The sequence below is a fragment of the Schistocerca cancellata genome, chromosome 4 (assembly GCF_023864275.1).
Source record: "Schistocerca cancellata isolate TAMUIC-IGC-003103 chromosome 4, iqSchCanc2.1, whole genome shotgun sequence".
In the NCBI taxonomy this organism is placed as follows: Eukaryota; Metazoa; Arthropoda; class Insecta; order Orthoptera; family Acrididae; genus Schistocerca; species Schistocerca cancellata.
Window position 1 is genome coordinate 551,295,329 of NC_064629.1, and position 17,285 is coordinate 551,312,613.

Below are 17,285 nucleotides of genomic sequence, written 5' to 3' on the forward strand. Positions count from 1 at the left end.
TCAAGTGTTGCACAGTGGCTTGTTCATTACTGCGGTCCCACTGAGTTTTTATATTTTAAACATGTGGCTTGTTATCCGGAGGAGAACTGAGGAACAAATCTCTCTATGTCTTGTAGTTATTGTTATCTATACTTTAAAAAGAAATGAAGTAGGCTTCATCTCTGGGATTTGTTTGAATAGCACAATATTTATTAGGTGTGATGCTATTAAAAGTGGTATGCCTAAAGCCTACTCAGACTGAAAGTTGGGGTGGATGGCATGCAGTGTAACATAAAATCCAAAAATTAATGCAGTTTGTATTTTTCACTAATGAATAACAGTCAGTGGTAAAAGTAGCAATGAAAGACAGAAGAGATACAGACTCAACTGGGGACCAAAACTTAAAGCTTTGTATCTATAGTGAGAGCCTTACTCACTCAGCTATCAAACCACACCCTTTTAATATGAGTATTAATAACTTTATTGTTGAGTGCCCTAGTACAGAATCATGATCTTTTTCTTTGCAGTATTATCACTGATGTGCAGCATTTTGGTAATGTTGGAGAGTACGTTTACATGATACAAATAGTTATATCTCATGCAGGATGCTTCATTCCAAAAATTTTAATTACTTGGGTTGTGTGTCCTTGTAACAACATTCACCAACTAAGGCATGACCAACATGAAACGTAGTAGCTGAGGACTAGTCTCAAGTACGTAGAATGAAGCTTTTCAAGATGTAAGTTAAAAAAGAGAGACAAAGAAAATGAAAGTGACTGTGAAAAGGCTGTAAAAATACAAGTGTGTATTAATCTTAATCAGCTAATGTGGAAGGTTGCACGAATACTAAGAAATTGCACGTATGGACAGGTACACAAAGACTTTGAGCATCTGTGTTTATTGGCAACTTGAAATCTACTTCAGCATGACAGATTAGTTCACGTAAAGAAACAGATGGATGTGTAGGATTAAAGGGATCAGATCAGTAGATACTGTTTTTTTCTGTTACAATATTTGAATGGTAAAATATTTTCAGAATGGTCATAAGTTCTGTGTGACAATGGGAATAATAAGTAGGAGCGTAATTATGTCATATTGTGAATAGTGGTTTATTCATCTCCTGACTTAAATTTACAACCCATTTGGTTTGCGTGCAGGAGACATTAGAAATATGTGGTAGGTAAAAGTAAAATTGTGCGTTCTGGCTGTAGACGGGCCAGTTGGATCTGACTGCCCACCATGTCATCATCTAACAATGATGTTATTAGATGTAGTTTGGAGGGGCACGTGATAGGCACACTGCTTGACCTTGGAACCACTACTATCAGTTGAATAGCTCCTCAGTTTGCCTCAGAAGGCTGAGTGCTCCCCATACTAGTCCTCTACCCAAGGAAGAGCCCTTGCAGTACCGGGACCCGAACCCGGGCCCTCCACATGGCAGTCAGTTGCACTGACCACTCGGCTAGTGTGGTGGGCAGAAATATACATTACAGTTAAAATAATTTTTACAGAAATAAATAATAATATTCCACTAAAGTATTATTTCTACTTGTATTGTATTGTATGTAACTGGGGGCCTACAAATGACAGAGAGGCTTCGTCCCTGCCATAGCCTTCAGTGGTTCACAACTCCACAACAGGCTACAGCAGTCCACTCAACCTACTGCTGCTCCACACCAAACCCAGGGTTATTGTGTGGTTCCGCCCCCAGTGAAACCCCCCCCCCCCCCCCCCCCCCATCGCCCTCCCGGGAATGTCTCATACCAGACGAGTGTAACCCCATTGTTTGCGTGGTGGAATAATTACAGTGTATGCGTACGTGGAGAATGTGTTTGTGCAGCAATCGCCAACATAGTGCAACTGAGGCAGAATAAGGGGAACCAGCCCACATTCGCTGAGGCAAATGGAAAACCGCCTTAAAAACCATCCACAGACTGGCCAGCACACCAGACGTAGACACTAATCCTCCGGGCGGATTTGTGCCAGGGACCAGCACGCCTTCCCGCCCGGAAAGCAGTGGGTTAGACCGCACAGCTAACCGGGCGGGCTGCGTTATGTCTGCTTAGTGGATATGTAACAAGTTCTAGCCAACTTAAATTAGCTGTTCATGCTGCATGATTTCATCGTCTAAGTAGTAGCACTTCAGCACAAGTGTGTCATATACTTTTCTTTTCAGAGGACCATTCATCTGCATGAACGTGTCACCTTTTAATTTATTATAAATTTTCATTGTCATATATTGAGGTGTCTAGGGATACAATTTTGGGTCCGCCTCTCGTGGTCTCGCGGTAGCGTTCTCGCTTCCCGAGCACGGGGTCCCGGGTTCGATTCCCGGCGGGGTCAGAGATTTTCACCTGCCTCGAGATGACTGGGTGTTTGTGTTGTCCTCATCATTTCATCATCATCCAGGAAAGTGGCGAAATTGGCCTGTGCAAAGATTGGGAAATTGTACGGGCGCTGATAACCACGCAGTTGAGCGCCCCACAAACCAAACAACATCATCATCTTCATACAATTTTGGGAAGCAGTTTTATTAGGTGCTTGTGTCATGTTTATGGGAAAAATGATTTTCTTAAATAATTCTTGTCTGGTATACAAAAAGATAATAATTTCATAACTATATAGGAATTGGAGAGTTAATATTTTTAGATTTCTAAATAATCTTATTTCTGGTAGAATGTAAATACTTTGGAGTAAAGGAGACAATCACTAAAAAGCAGAAGTCTTGAGTTGTCGACAGGCGCGCGCACACACACACACACACACACACACACACACACACACACACACACACACACACAAAGAAAGAAAACTTTTCATCTTTCCAACTAATTCTTTTTGGCACACATGTGAACCTTCCCGTCTTGCCCCTACATGGTGCTGGCCGGATGAACATTATTTTAAAAATAATGGGTGATGTGGCTCTTTCTGATGTATTCCTAATGAGTTCTCTCTGTATTTTTAGTATCCACACAATGTTAGCCAAGTTTCCCCAAAAAGCAATACCATACCTAATAACAGGTTCAAAGTAATTTCTGTATGCTACATTTTGTGTATTAGTCACAGCTGTTTGATTTGTTAGCTGGGTAATCAGTCTGTCTCTGCCTGCTTGAATTTAAATTCAGTTGTAAGAATTTGACAATTCAGTTTCTTCTGTATTGTGGTGGCTGTGAATAATTTTAATCTGGTCACATTTTCACTGTATGGTTGTCTTCTCACTAGGCATTGTTATGTCATGCTATCTTTGGAAATGAGTACCTATTAATTATCTGTGGATGTACAGTTCATGAATTTCCATTTGTATTGAAAAAACTGTAGAGATATTTAAGGAGTGAAGAGGCTGAACAGAGCAGAGTTAACCACATTTAAATTTTCTACATTTAACTGATGTCTTGATAAAAAATACACTATTAGAACTTAAGTTAGGAATTATGTTAAGAGAAGACAATTACGAAAGGCAGTGCACTAGAGTGGTATTGTTTCTGTTATGTTCATGAGTAGTGCACCGTATCATAACATTTTAGAAGCTGATCTTTATGAACAAATGTGCCACAGTATTTGATGGTCCGAATAAATATATCAGATGTAAAGATATTGTAATATTTTACAGTTTCTTATTTTACATATTTTGGCAGTAAAACATTGTGTCATTTATTATACCTTCGAAATTTTTGCACTGTGTAAAATACTTTACTTTTTATCCATGTTCTCAGTATATTTTGGAGTAGATGGGATTGTAAATGAGAAATTTGAGTATTATAAAAATTTTGAGTAGCGGTTATATAACCCATTTACACAATGCTATGCTGCCTTGCAGGCACAATATATTGGCTATTGCTAGAGACAGGAAAAATAATTTTATTTGATGGCCAATTTTGGTGTTGTTATTTGTCAATTTTAGTGTTATTTTCTCCCAATTTTGGATTATTATGTGTTATTTCCTGACAAGATTGGAATTGTTTTTTGTCTGGTTTTGGTTTTACTTTATAAGAGCTTATTGTGAAGTACATTATTTCCGGTGTTATGTTAAAAATGAAAATATACCAATTAGTTACATTGTATTTATTGACATTGCAAATCTCATTTGTGTACATTGTGAAAAGAAAGTATCATTTATATTAAACACCTTAAATCTAGTCAATTAAAGAACCAATTATTTCACAACCATACACTGTTAAAAGGTTTTCAAAGGAAAGCATCGTCGTAATTTCAAAACTCTGAGACATTACGCTGTCAATCCATCAGCACTTCACTATAGTGTGAAAACGGCAACCTGGAGTCTAAATTTGAACAAGGAAGACAAACTGTCTTCAGATAGCACAACACTTTTGACAGTGTTCTGATGAAATGATTGTATGGCATTATTGGGCAGGAGACCCCATCTGGGGTTGTTTGGCCACCTAGTGCAAGTCTTTTTATTTGACGCCACTTCAACGACTTGCGTGTTGGTCATGATGAAAGCAACTAGTTCTCAAGTGGATAAAATCTCTGATATCCAGCTGGCAAGGAAGGTTGCTTTTCCACTAAATTATGAAGGGCTTTGTATCCCTTCAGAATATCTGACATGCTTGAGGCGTGGCATTCTAAGTACCTATAACAGGCTCTTTGCCATGTCAACAAGATAATAGTTTTATGTGGCCCCACAAAAGTATGAAAAGCAACACTTTTTGGCAGATTGACAGTGTGGTGCATAAATTAAACCACATATTTTTGTAGTGCACAAGTATAAATACGAAAATCACCAAATACAACACTTCAGCTTCACAAACATACAAATCAACACAATGCCCACACGGTCAGCCCATCAGAGTATAGCATGTGATATCGTGCAAACATGTTCCTGTTCGTAGAACAGAACACTGAGAAAGTTTATTTCAATATTTATTCAATATTATTTCTTCTATTTTGGGAATTAAGTTTGTGGTGACAGTGTGATCTGTTGTGTAGACTGGGGCCTAAGTTAGCTTGAAAGGTGATCAGATGTCAAGTTCATTTATGTTTCTGCACAGCTAAAGTATCATATTTGGTGTTTTTCATGTTTATACTTGTGTACTACAAAAACTTCTTGTTTAATTGATGCACCAAGATCAAGATCTCTCTAAAACGAGTCAATTTTTTGTTCAGTACAGTTTGCAAAAGTATCAAGAAATGGTGGCTAAAACTGTTATTGGCGTAGAGATAATTGGAAATTGTGTATTTTCATTTACTGCCACATCCCGAGCAATAGTTCTTTACGTGAGAAATCAGTTCTCAACATTGAAAAGAGGTCAAAATTCTGGTTCAGTATTGAGTAAATATCAGTTATTGATAATAGTATACTACGTCCCTGAGATTTATGACATTCTTACTCTAGAATGGGAAAAAATGCCAAATTTAATAAAAATCTTCAATTTCATGTTATATCACTAAAAATATCAGATATCTTGTTATGTTTCGCGTTATCATTTTCATGAAATTTTCCTGTCCCTGACTGCTGCTTCTTTTAGCTACATACCCTTTGTTAATTGAAGTATAACAATACTGACAGGTTTCTAAAATACAACCTAGCAACTGAAATGTCTCCAGTTTATAACTTAACACTATGTTTTTATTTATACCTTTTTCGCTTTCTGTGTCCTGTGTTCACCGGGAGTATTGCAATTTTTGTTAGCTCGTGGAAAACTTGGTGTCCCGGACAATGTTCCAGTCAAAATTGTGTTGGAACAAGATGGAACAGAAGTTGATGACGATGAGTACTTCAGTACAGTGGAAAAGAATACTGTTGTAATGCTACTGAAGAATGACGAAAAATGGTTACCACCTGGGAAATTCCACAGGTTTGTCTTCATTTGTTTTGTTCTACCGATCTTAACTATAAGTATTTCAGGATGTGTTGATGTCAAATTATTACAGCTTTGTTTGTGTGGACTTGAAATTAAATCTTCTTATTGAAACATATTGCAACTGAGAAATTTATTTAACAGTAATGGAAATTCCTGGTGGAGCAGTACATAAAATTAGGAAAAGGCAACCACTTACTTGTAGTAGATTGATGCACAGAGCACAAATACATGTAACAGAAAAAGAACACTCTCACTAGTTTTTGAGCATTAGCTCTTTTTTCTAACAGAAGTACACACATTCACACTCGCACAATCACACTGACATCCAAACATAGGCTTCTGTGGCCACAGAAGTATACATTTGGGTGTCTGTGAGGTTGTGTGTGTGAATGTGTGTACTTTTGTCAGAAAAAGAGCTGTGGCTCAGAAACTAGTATGAATGTTGTTTTCTGTTACGTGTTTCTGTGATTCATGCATCAGTTCGCTATAGGTGAGTGGTTGCCCTTCTCTTATTTTCCATACTGAGAAATTAATTTGCTGAACAGAACATTGCTTAACGTTGCTTGTAACATTTAACAAAAACTGAACTGTAGAGTGTAATTAGAAATAATAGTGGTGAGGTGAGCGGTTGTTCTGTGACATTGCAGGAGTCTCCATATTAACAGGCCATATTACAATATGTGTTCTTTACCATTACTGTTCACGTTTTATATTCATGCATTACGATCTCGAGAATGACAATCGGAGAAAATCAGATAAATTGGAGCTCATATGGTCCCTTACTGACAGTCATTCTTCCAGTATAACTTTCGTGAGTAAGACAGGAAAGGGGGTAAATGATAGTGGGCCAAAAGTACCCTCTGCCACATGTCATAAGGTGACTTTCGGAGTATAGATGTAGCTGTAGGTCCTGTTTCAGAAACACAATACCTGTCAAGAAAGGATACTTGGTGCATATTTATTGCAGAGTGCAGAAGAGTGTATCATTGGTGTGCAAAAACAGTCTGGGTACTGTGCAACATTTTACCTGTTTTAGTATGGCCTGTCTAATCAGGAAAACTGTTTACAGGAAACAAGAACATCTTTGTTGCTGCTTCACTTGTTCCCTCAGAGAGCATGCTAAGACAGACAGAAAAACTAGAAGAATATACTGACATTGTTTTTGTAAGAATAGTTAAAATCTTTGTTTTAACAAGTGTGTGTGTGTATGCGAATGTGTGTGAACATGGAATCCATTGACTGGATGAGACCATTTTTTGGAACACCAAAGATCCAAGCCTACATGTGTTTGGTGTTTACGTGATTTTTCACACCCACACTCATTGAGGTGTATGCTAGTTTTGTTCTTAATTCTGTTTCAGAAACAAAAAGCACAATGAGCTAAAAAGGAAAATACATTGGACTGATTGACAGACAAGTGGCATACTCATGATCTCCCTTTCATCTGAGGTTCACAGTCTGCTAAGCTAATGAAAGGAACCAAATTAAGACCCCACACTTGGAATGATTACTAGGTGGACCAGAAAATCAGTTGCTGCCTTTTAAAAGGAGTCATCTTTATTTGCTTGATACAATTTAGGAAAATCTCCAGTAAATCTATATCTAGATGTCTGGGCAAGATTTTGTATACTCCTCCTGCTTAATGCTACCCCAGTGTCATAACCATTGTCCCTCCCATTGAAATGGAGGCAGATGGAAAAAGAGAAAAAAATATGGACACACATTCAAAAATGGTGCGGTGTATGTGTGAAGGAAGGTATATGGAGTAACTTGTGAAGCTTAGCTGGCAAGTAATGTAGACTAAATATTACAAAATAATGAATTATAGATGAGTCAGTGTTGAACTATTATGCAGTGGAGTTTTATGTTCTATAGAGAAACCCAGAAAATGGAGAGAAAATACCGAGTCTGCTTATGGACAGGATGGGATGATAGTATGTAAATGGATTTTTCAGTCTTAATTGTTATTGTTGCATTATCAAGAAACTTTTGGCTTCATAAAATTTTTCCCATTCATCTTTTATGTTTGTGGCTATAAATGTAAAAGTATTCAGTTAACAACCAGAATCGACTGGAGCAAGTTAAGAAGAAAAGTTCATATGTCCATCTGAAGGAACCTTGACACTGTGAAACAGATTTCTGGGTATTATCCTTGCCTTGTGTTATAACAATAAGAATTTTTAGCATTTGATACAAAACACAAATAGAAATGATCATATGTTACTGGAAGGGCTAAGTTTGTAATGCTATATGGTATTTACCCATTATGTCATATCAGTAATTAATTATGACAGTGCATTGATTATTTATTTGTTTTTTCTTCCAGAGTAAGACGAATCTCAGATGAAACAGATGGACCAAGGTTTGGCCCTAAGGACAAGGAACTTAGTAGTTTGGTCGATAGACTGCAAGGAGATCTGACTCACATTTCGATGTTAGGTGGAAGAGAATTGGAGCTGTTGAGTAACATGGATCCTGAAAGTCTGATAGACATCTTTCCTGAAAGGTAACAAACATATGCTTTCATTTCACACTCTGGTCCCCCCCTCCCCCCCCCCCCCCCCCCAAGCGCGCGCGCGCGCCACACACACACACACACACACACACACACACACACACACACACACACACACACACACACACAGACATACTGCTGGAAGAAGGAAAAGAAGTGGCTTGATTAAAAACATTTTTCAAGCCACTGTTCGAGAAAGATGCACTAGAGGTCAGGTTCGTATGTGAACAAAGGAGATAATAATAGGCAACAGAGACTAAACAGTAACATGCAAATTTCTCAGCCTCATTTATTGTTGACACTGTTTGTGTACTGCACCATTCTCAGGTTAGTCTTAGATTTCATAGGTTTTTGGTACTGTAATGCCACTAGGAATAAGTAGTTGATCCATAAGCCTACAAGATTCGGTTTTTGTTTTTAAATGTACATCTAAATCCTTCTACAGTCTTGACTTGAATCTACTGAATGCTGCAGTCTTTATCTGCCTTAAATTATGTTGCCTTTTCTTTGTACAGCTAGACTGTACAGAGAATACGTACACTGAAAATATGACAGATTAATTGAATGTGGAAAAGACACCAGTAATGAAAGATTAAACTTTTTCATGTCAGGAACAGCCAACAGAAAAATAATTCTCTCTCTAGAGACAACTGTTATATTATGAACCCAGTACATTAAAAGAAATCTTTTATTAACCTGTAATGTATAAAATGATAATGTAAGCAACACCATTGTTTCTGAATGAAGAAGAATCATCTTAAAAATGACAGAGAGCACAGCGCTGAGCGCTAAGTGATGAGTGAGATGATGTACTGGTGCTCATATATTTTGAATAGTGTTTACAGATTTACTTTTTTTCATCTGTCAGTCATGATACCGCATTCCTTTTTCCTATTTGAGGACAGTGTTCACTGCACTTCTGAGAAGAAGGGTGCTGGGGGGGGGGGGGGGGGGGGGAGAAGAAATGATGGTTTAAAGTGTAGTGGTAGATTGACATCGACACCTCAAATTTGTGGCTAATTAGGTCTCTCATTCCTGATTTTCTAGTTTTAGGGCACTGTTTCAGACATGTCATGTGTATGTGGACAAACTAACTTGATTGCCTTGTCTAAGTATAATGGACATGAAATAATGTACTGGACTTCACTATAGTTGTAATTTGCAGGAAGGTGCACTTACATGGAAAATAGTGACTGCATCTGACCATAAGAGACTAAACATATCAATAGACACTTACAGTGAAAGCCCTGTGTGCTGCACGAAATGCAGCTTTTCAGCTGTTAGGGGTATACTGTAGTGCTACAGACATTTGAGGTTTTTTCATCTGCAGTAGTCTTCATCCAGTTTTTGCTGTTTTGACTTTGGGAGCATTATCCTTATGGAATTGTTTTTAAAGTGGAGGACTGTGCTATCCTGCCAGCCTTTCCGCTGAGTAAGGCAACATAGTGGTTAAGACAACTGACTCACATTCGAGAGGACTGTGTTTCAAACTCCCATCTGAACGTCCAGATTTAGATTTTTCTATGCTTTCCCTAAAATATGTAAGACGTGCTGCAATGGTTCCTTTCCTAAAGGCAGCATTATTTTGTCCCCAATTCTTACCCAATGTGAACTTGGTCTCTGTCTCCAAGGATCTTCTGCTTGGTAATATATGTTAAGCCCTAAACTCTCCTTTCATTTTTTAAGATGTAGTTTGGTAGTTGACAAAAGTTATCATGTGCTTCAACTTGCATGTTGCTTTTGTTATGGTCTTCAGTCTCCAGCAACCCTCCATGCTATTCTGTACTGTGTGAGGCTCGTCATCTCTTTGTAACTATTGCAGCCTTACATACCTTTGAACCTGTGAACCTGCTTACTGCTTGCTACAGTCATGTTTTGGTCCCCCCCCCCTTCCCCTCCCCCCTTCCCCAACCTCCCCCCCCCCCCCCACACACATACACACATTTCTCTCCATTGCCCAATTAACTATTCCATGATGGTTCAGTATATTCCTATCAGTGAATCTCCACAAGCCACCATACAATGTGTGGTGGGGTGTACCCTGTACCACTACTAGTCATTTCCTTCCCTGTTCCAGTAGAAAAGGACCAAGGGAAACCAACTGCCTATATGCCATACAAGCCCTAATTTATTTTACCTTATTTTTGTGGTACTAATGCGAAATGTACGTTGGTGACAATGGAATTGTTCTGACGTTAGCTTCAAATGCTAGTTGTATGAATTTTCTCAATACTGTTCCTCAAAAAGATCACCTTCCATCCAGGGATTCTCATTTGACCTCTTGAAGCATCTCCGTAATACTTGCATGTTTTTTTCTTTTTTAACCTACTGGTAACTAAGCTAGGAGCCCACCTTGGAACTGCTTCGATGTCTTCCTTTAATCCAACCTGATGCGGCTTCCAAACATTTGAGCAGTGCTCAAGAGTGGGTCGTACTAGTGTCCTGTATGCAGTCTCCTTTGCAGATGAACCACATTTTCCTAAATTTCTACAAATAAACTGAAGTCAATCATTTGCCTCCCCTATTACAATCATTACAAGCTCATTCCATTTCATACAGTTTTGTAACGTTACGCCTAAATATTTCATTGATGTGACTCTGTCAGGCAGTATACTACCAATGCTGTATTCAAACATTATGGGTTTGTTTTTCCTAGTTATCTGCATTGACTTACATTTTTATACATTTAGAGCTAGCTGCCATTCATCATACCAACAAGAAATTTTATTTAAATCATCTTGCACCCTCGTACAGTCGCTCAATGATGACACCTTCCCATACACCACAGCATCATCAGCAAACAACGAGGATTGCTGCTTCACCCTGCCCACCAGGTCATGCATGTATATAGAAAATAACAGCAGTTCTGGCACACTTCCAAGGGGCACTCCTGATGATTCCCTTCTCACTGATGAACACTAGACATTGAGGATGGCTTACTGGGTTCTGTTACTTAAGAAATCTTCGAGCCACTCGCATATCTGGGAACCTATTCCTCATACTTGTACCTTCATTAACAGTCTGCCACCATGCATTTGAGTGCCCTGAAACTATCATCATCATATTCTAAAATTTCAAAAAGTGTGTTCCAGTTAACATTGTTGGAGTTAGTATTTGCAGCCATCTCTTACTCAACTCATTGTTTACCAACACTCACACCTCTCTGCATCTACTTTCATTAGTACTGTGATGATTGCATTCTTCTTGAATACTTAGGCTTTGTCATAAGTCCCCTATATGCTGCATACCAGGTGGAACAGTAATGACACAGTAATGACAAGTATCTTAAAGCTATGAATCAGATTCCTTGTTTTGACTTAGGTCTTTCAGTGCTGAAACAGTGTGGCATATGTTGTACCAGCAAGAGCAGCTGAAGGCTTTGCAGAGATATCCTTTTGTTGAAATAATAAGGTCAAGAGATCATGTTTGGCAGTCCAACAAAGCAGTTGATGGAGAGCAAATAAGACTTCTGCTGTACATGTTGTGCTACAGTATGCAAATATCTTTATTATCAAGTAGGTCAGATGCCACTTAATTTCATGTATTAGAACAAAATAAATTTCGAACTGCCTCCCCCTGCCTCTCAACCTGTAGCATCTCATCCTGATGAAATGAAGGTCTCTTTGGAATTAATAAGGAAAAAATCTTACATTAAAATTATTGTTAAATGAAGAAGTTTCTGAATGAACTGTCATCATCATTAACATAAAATGAAAGAGATTAAATATGTTATGTTAAATATGTGCAGTATATGAAAGCTTGGCGTAAAAAGGAAAAAAACAAACAATGCTAAATGGCATTGAAATCATTGCAGAGGAATAATTAGTTGCAAGACACTGCATGGATTACCACATAGTGGTGAATGCATGTTAAATTCTTAAATATAATACCTTTGATCCATTCCTGAAGTTCATTTTGTGAAGCTCACCAAGAAAAACAAGATATTGCTAGCAGCTATTTTTGAGTGCAGAGTATGTATTACTAACTGCTTTTTACCTTGTTTATTTTCTTTTTGTTTTGAGGAGAAGCAGATGCATAATGCATTGAATCATATGGCTAGAACTGATAAGCCAATAATCATTATTGCCATCTGCCTTGCCGTAAGATAAAAAAGTGTTTTTTCATAATTTTTATCTCTGTAAACTCTGTTTCCCATGAATCCATAATTGTTTTAATTGTTTGTTTAGGTATCACTTTATGTGGAATCCTTTTAAAGAACTACAAATCCACAGTGATGTATTTATTAATTCATAAATTGAGTTTTACAAAATTTCTGTAGGAAAACCTCCTTCATTCTTTTTTTCCCGTCGAAATTGTACTGTTTAAAAGTAATAGCTCCCTTCTGTCACTTCAAATAAGTAATTATACTGAAATTATAAATATAAATCTAGACACTTCAGACCTGTAAACTTAGCAATTATCTAGCTGAAAATTTTTTGTACAAAATTCATGAAACATTGACATTATTTCCACATCTTCATATTACAATAAAAAGCATTTCAAGTGATAGATTTCTTCAGTTGGTACACTTTCATTGAGTGTTTTCTGATCTTTTTAAATCTCATCCTCTTTCTGTGATCTAAATTCTTGTTTGCTCTCTGTGTACTTTCTGTATAATTAAAATTCATATTCATGTGAATGTTAACTTTTCTTGTAATAAAAGCATGAAATTGACTCTCACACACACACACACACACACACACACACACACACACACACACACACACACACACACACCACAGAGGCATGAGTAGGGCAACTGGAATCTGTACACTTGAGGAACAGAACACTGAAGAAAGTTTCATATGAATGGAGATTTGATTGCTGCTGGCTGAAAATTATTTCTTTTTTTCACATTTGCTTTTATAAACAGTGTTGCATCAATCATAATATTAAGAAGTATGGCTACAGGTATTAGGTACAAAGTAACTGAGTTTCACTTTGTGCAATCCCAAAGTAAAGTTAACACGATCACAAAATTATCTAGTTGTATTCATAATAAATATATATTTTTCTAGAATGCTTCATTACGCATAGCAGTAATGAGATGGAGTCTTAAAAGTGATTATAAATTTAAAACAGACATTAATGCTTCAGTACTATCACCATTTAAAGATGCAAATTTTTTTATAAAAGTATCGCTCATGAATTGGAGTTAATATTTTTCTTAAACAACCTTTGGTACTTCTGTACAAAATTAGATACATAAAATATACACTTTGATATCTGTCATTGTTATGTGGGGTCTCTCTCCACAATTCCACATTTTATTGTAAATATTCCTGATATAGAGTGTAAGCTGTATTATTTCCTTGTGTCGGGCAGTTGAACTCTGTCCATTTGTATTGGTAAATTATTTGCTGACAGTTTTCCCAAAATGCAAGTGTTACAGAAACAGAAATAACAAGTGATACAAGTGAGGAAGAAACTAGTTTTGGTCACTTGGATCAAACACAAAAGGGAACACCTGCAATTGTTGATACAGTTGAAAGTGATAGTGAAGAAGATAGTATAGATATTAATGGCAGTAGTGGTGATTCTTCAGTAGATTACCTTGGATGGAATGAAGGTACATCAAGCCCCTTATAGGCAGAACATTTGAGGTGAGTCAGAAAATAAGTGTAGCAGATCAGGAAAGGTATTGTGCAGTATTTCTTGGAGGGTGGGAGTTTTTATTAGTTTTCATTACATTGTTTTTTGTGTTTGGCATGTGAGTTTTTTGTTTTGTGAACAGGGGTTATCACTTTTAGTTTAGATACTTGTTATGCACAGAAGTTAGACAAATAAAGTGTAGGTGTAAATAGTTAGATTTTCTAGCTCTTAATTGACTGCATAAAATTAGAGAACATTTAGGGGAAAGATTGTGTCTCACCTGTAATGAGTTGGTGAACCAGTATTTCTCCAAACACGAGTATCTGTATGCAGTGAGATGTTGTCCTGTGATCAACAGTCACTGGGAGTGTGGCATTTATTTCATCTCACTTTTTGAAATTTGAAAGGAATACCACTCCTCATCATTACAGTGAAATGATAGCTAAAATTTCTCAGAATAGATGAGTAGCATAATTGGCTTAATTGTCATTAGGTTTATTGAACCTATCTTTGCTTGGTAAAATATAGGAGATCATTGCTGAGAACACCTTGTTTACTATTAAGCAGTGACCTGTGCTGGTAGCTCTCTTTGTAAACTCATATGTAGACCCAATCATAGGTAAATGGTCTGTTATGTCAGACCCAGAGTTACTATTGACATTGCAATACAGTCTGATGTAGTACCAAGATAAGGACTCATAAATTTCATTTATCTTGGCTACCAAACTCACGGAATATAAATATGAATGTTCACATAATGTAAGCAGGCAAATTAAAAACTAAAAGTTGCATTGTAAATTATTAACGGTAAGGAACCTGTTCCTTTCAGCTGAGGAAATATGTCTACAGTCAACACAAATTAAACCTTGAAACTGTAGAACTGTGGATTCCTTCATCGAAGGATGAAGAGCAAAAGTCAAGATACAATTTTAAAATAAGAAGGAGATATTTTTAAACAAAGATTTTGGCATATTCATCACATGCTGTGATACCAAAGAGTGCAGGGAAGGAAATTGCGATGTAAGATATGTTAGTGCTGGATGAGTTGATTGTCTAATGACCTGACACTGGGTGCCAGCAAATGCCAAAGTCGTTGTGGGTTGGGGTGAGATAAAAAACTCATCAAAGATGATAAAATGTAATTCTTACATTTGTACTTGCTGTTATTCTTTTGGAGTTAAAACTCCTTATGTTCATTATAATGATGTAATTGATTCTGCAAATTGCATGTTAGGTTTAGTGTAGTGTTTGTCTTTTTACAAATTAGTCTCGGTATTTAAAATTGAGGAGATGACGACGACGACGATGATGATGATGATGATGATGATGATGATAAAACAAAGACAGAGGATGAGATGGTCAGATGAAGTTGATACACACCTCATGTTCTGTTATTACCAAGCAACAAACCTAGGAACCAACACAACTGGATACAGATAACAAGTATAGACAACACTTATTACCAGATACCCGGAATTAAAATTTTTAACAGAACAACGGCTAGCTGATCAGATCCGTGTAGTAATAAAAAATAACAGGATACCCCAGTCAGAATTAGAAAACATCAAACAACAAATACAACAAATACTGGAACAAAATAATGTGCAATTAGAAGAAGAAGAAAATACAGTAATGGACTCAAACATCTCAGAGAAAACAAACAAAGAACAAAACGCATCAATTAAACAATCAGAGGAAAACGAAATCTTAAGACAGCCACCAGAACAAGCACAAATAGAACATGAAGTGACACACATGTTAGATATAGAAGAAAAATTTCAGTTGACATATATAGAATACAAAGACACAAATACAGACATTAGACCATTCTTGCATAGACCACCAAATAACCCACAAGTCGAAACAGCAATAAAAACTATCAACACAATCATACACAACAGAATAAATGAAAACACACCTATGGAAGAGTTACAACTACTGGTTTATATAGGAGCACTCACTACACTAAATATACACACTAGGCAGAGATCAGAACCAACCAACACACAGAAAAAACCCACAAAACCAGCATGGCAACACAGGCTACAGATCAGAATAGAAAAACTGAGAAAAGACATCGGACAGCTAACACAATTTATAAGAAATGAAATGTCAGAAAAAAAAATGAAAAAGGTTAGGTAAAATCTCACAACAAGAAGCGATAGAGCAATTAGATGAAAAGAAGCAGACATTACAAGCATTGGCCAAACGACTCAGAAGATACAAAAAAAGTGAAAATAGAAGGAAACAAAACCAAACATTCAACACAAAACAAAAGAAATTTTACCAGACAACAGATAACACACACATTAAAATAGACAATCCACCAAGCATAACAGACATGGAACACTTCTGGCGCAACATATGGTCAAACCCGGTACAACATAACAGGCATGCACGGTGGATACAAGCAGAAACAGACTCATACAAGATGATACCACAAATTCCTGAAGTGATAATTTTGCAACATGAAGTCACCCGAGCAATTAATTCTATGCACAATTGGAAAGCCCCTGGAAATGATAAAATAGCAAATTTCTGGCTAAAGAAGTTCACCTCAACACATTCACATCTAACTAAATTATTTAACAGTTACATTGCAGACCCATACACGTTCCCTGATACACTTACACATGGAATAACCTATCTCAAACCTAAAGATCAAGCAGACACAGCAAACCCAGCTAAATATCGCTCCATAACATGCCTACCAGCAATATACAAAATATTAACTTCAGTCATTACACAGAAATTAACACATACAACACAGAACAAAATTATAAATGAAGAACAAAAAGGCTGTTGCAAAGGAGCACGAGGATGTAAAGAGCAACTGATAATAGATGCAGAAGTGACATATCAAGCTAAAACTAAACAAAGGTCGCTACACTACGCATACATTGATTACCAAAAAGCTTTTGATAGTGTACCCCACTCATGGTTACTACAAATATTGGAAATATACAAAGTAGATCCTAAATTGATACAGTTCCTAAACATAGTAATGAAAAATTGGAAAACCACACTTAGTATCCAAACAAATTCAGATAATATCACATCACAGCCAATACGGATTAACCGTGGAATATACCAAGGAGACTCATCAAGCCCTTTCTGGTTCTGTCTTGCTCTGAACCCACTATCCAACATGCTAAATAATACAAATTATGGATACAATATTACTGGAACATACCCACACAAAATCACACATTTGCTATACATGGATGATCTAAAACTACTGGCAGCAACAAATCAACAACTCAACCAATTACTAAAGATAACAGAAGTATTCAGCAATGATATAAATATGGCTTTTGGAACAGACAAATGTAAGAAAAATAGCATAGTCAAGAGAAAACACACTAAACAAGAAGATT

The 17,285-nt window shown here is 36.9% G+C and overlaps 1 protein-coding gene across 3 annotated transcripts in view; it reads left to right on the plus strand.

Annotated features, from left to right (window-relative positions):
* The window catches only part of LOC126183282 (DNA fragmentation factor subunit alpha-like), a 92,210-nt gene that overhangs the window by 18,018 nt on the left and 56,907 nt on the right, over window positions 1-17,285 (plus strand). For 2 of the 3 annotated variants that reach the window (XM_049925111.1, XM_049925112.1), the window contains exons 3-5: window positions 5,630-5,795; window positions 8,128-8,307; window positions 13,701-13,913. In XM_049925111.1, coding sequence (XP_049781068.1) covers window positions 5,630-5,795; window positions 8,128-8,307; window positions 13,701-13,905 — 551 coding nt within the window. In that variant the 3' untranslated portion in view covers window positions 13,906-13,913. Of the gene's footprint in view, window positions 1-5,629; window positions 5,796-8,127; window positions 8,308-13,700; window positions 13,914-17,285 lie in introns of those variants that run through there. The other variant, XM_049925113.1, reaches the window with a different exon arrangement.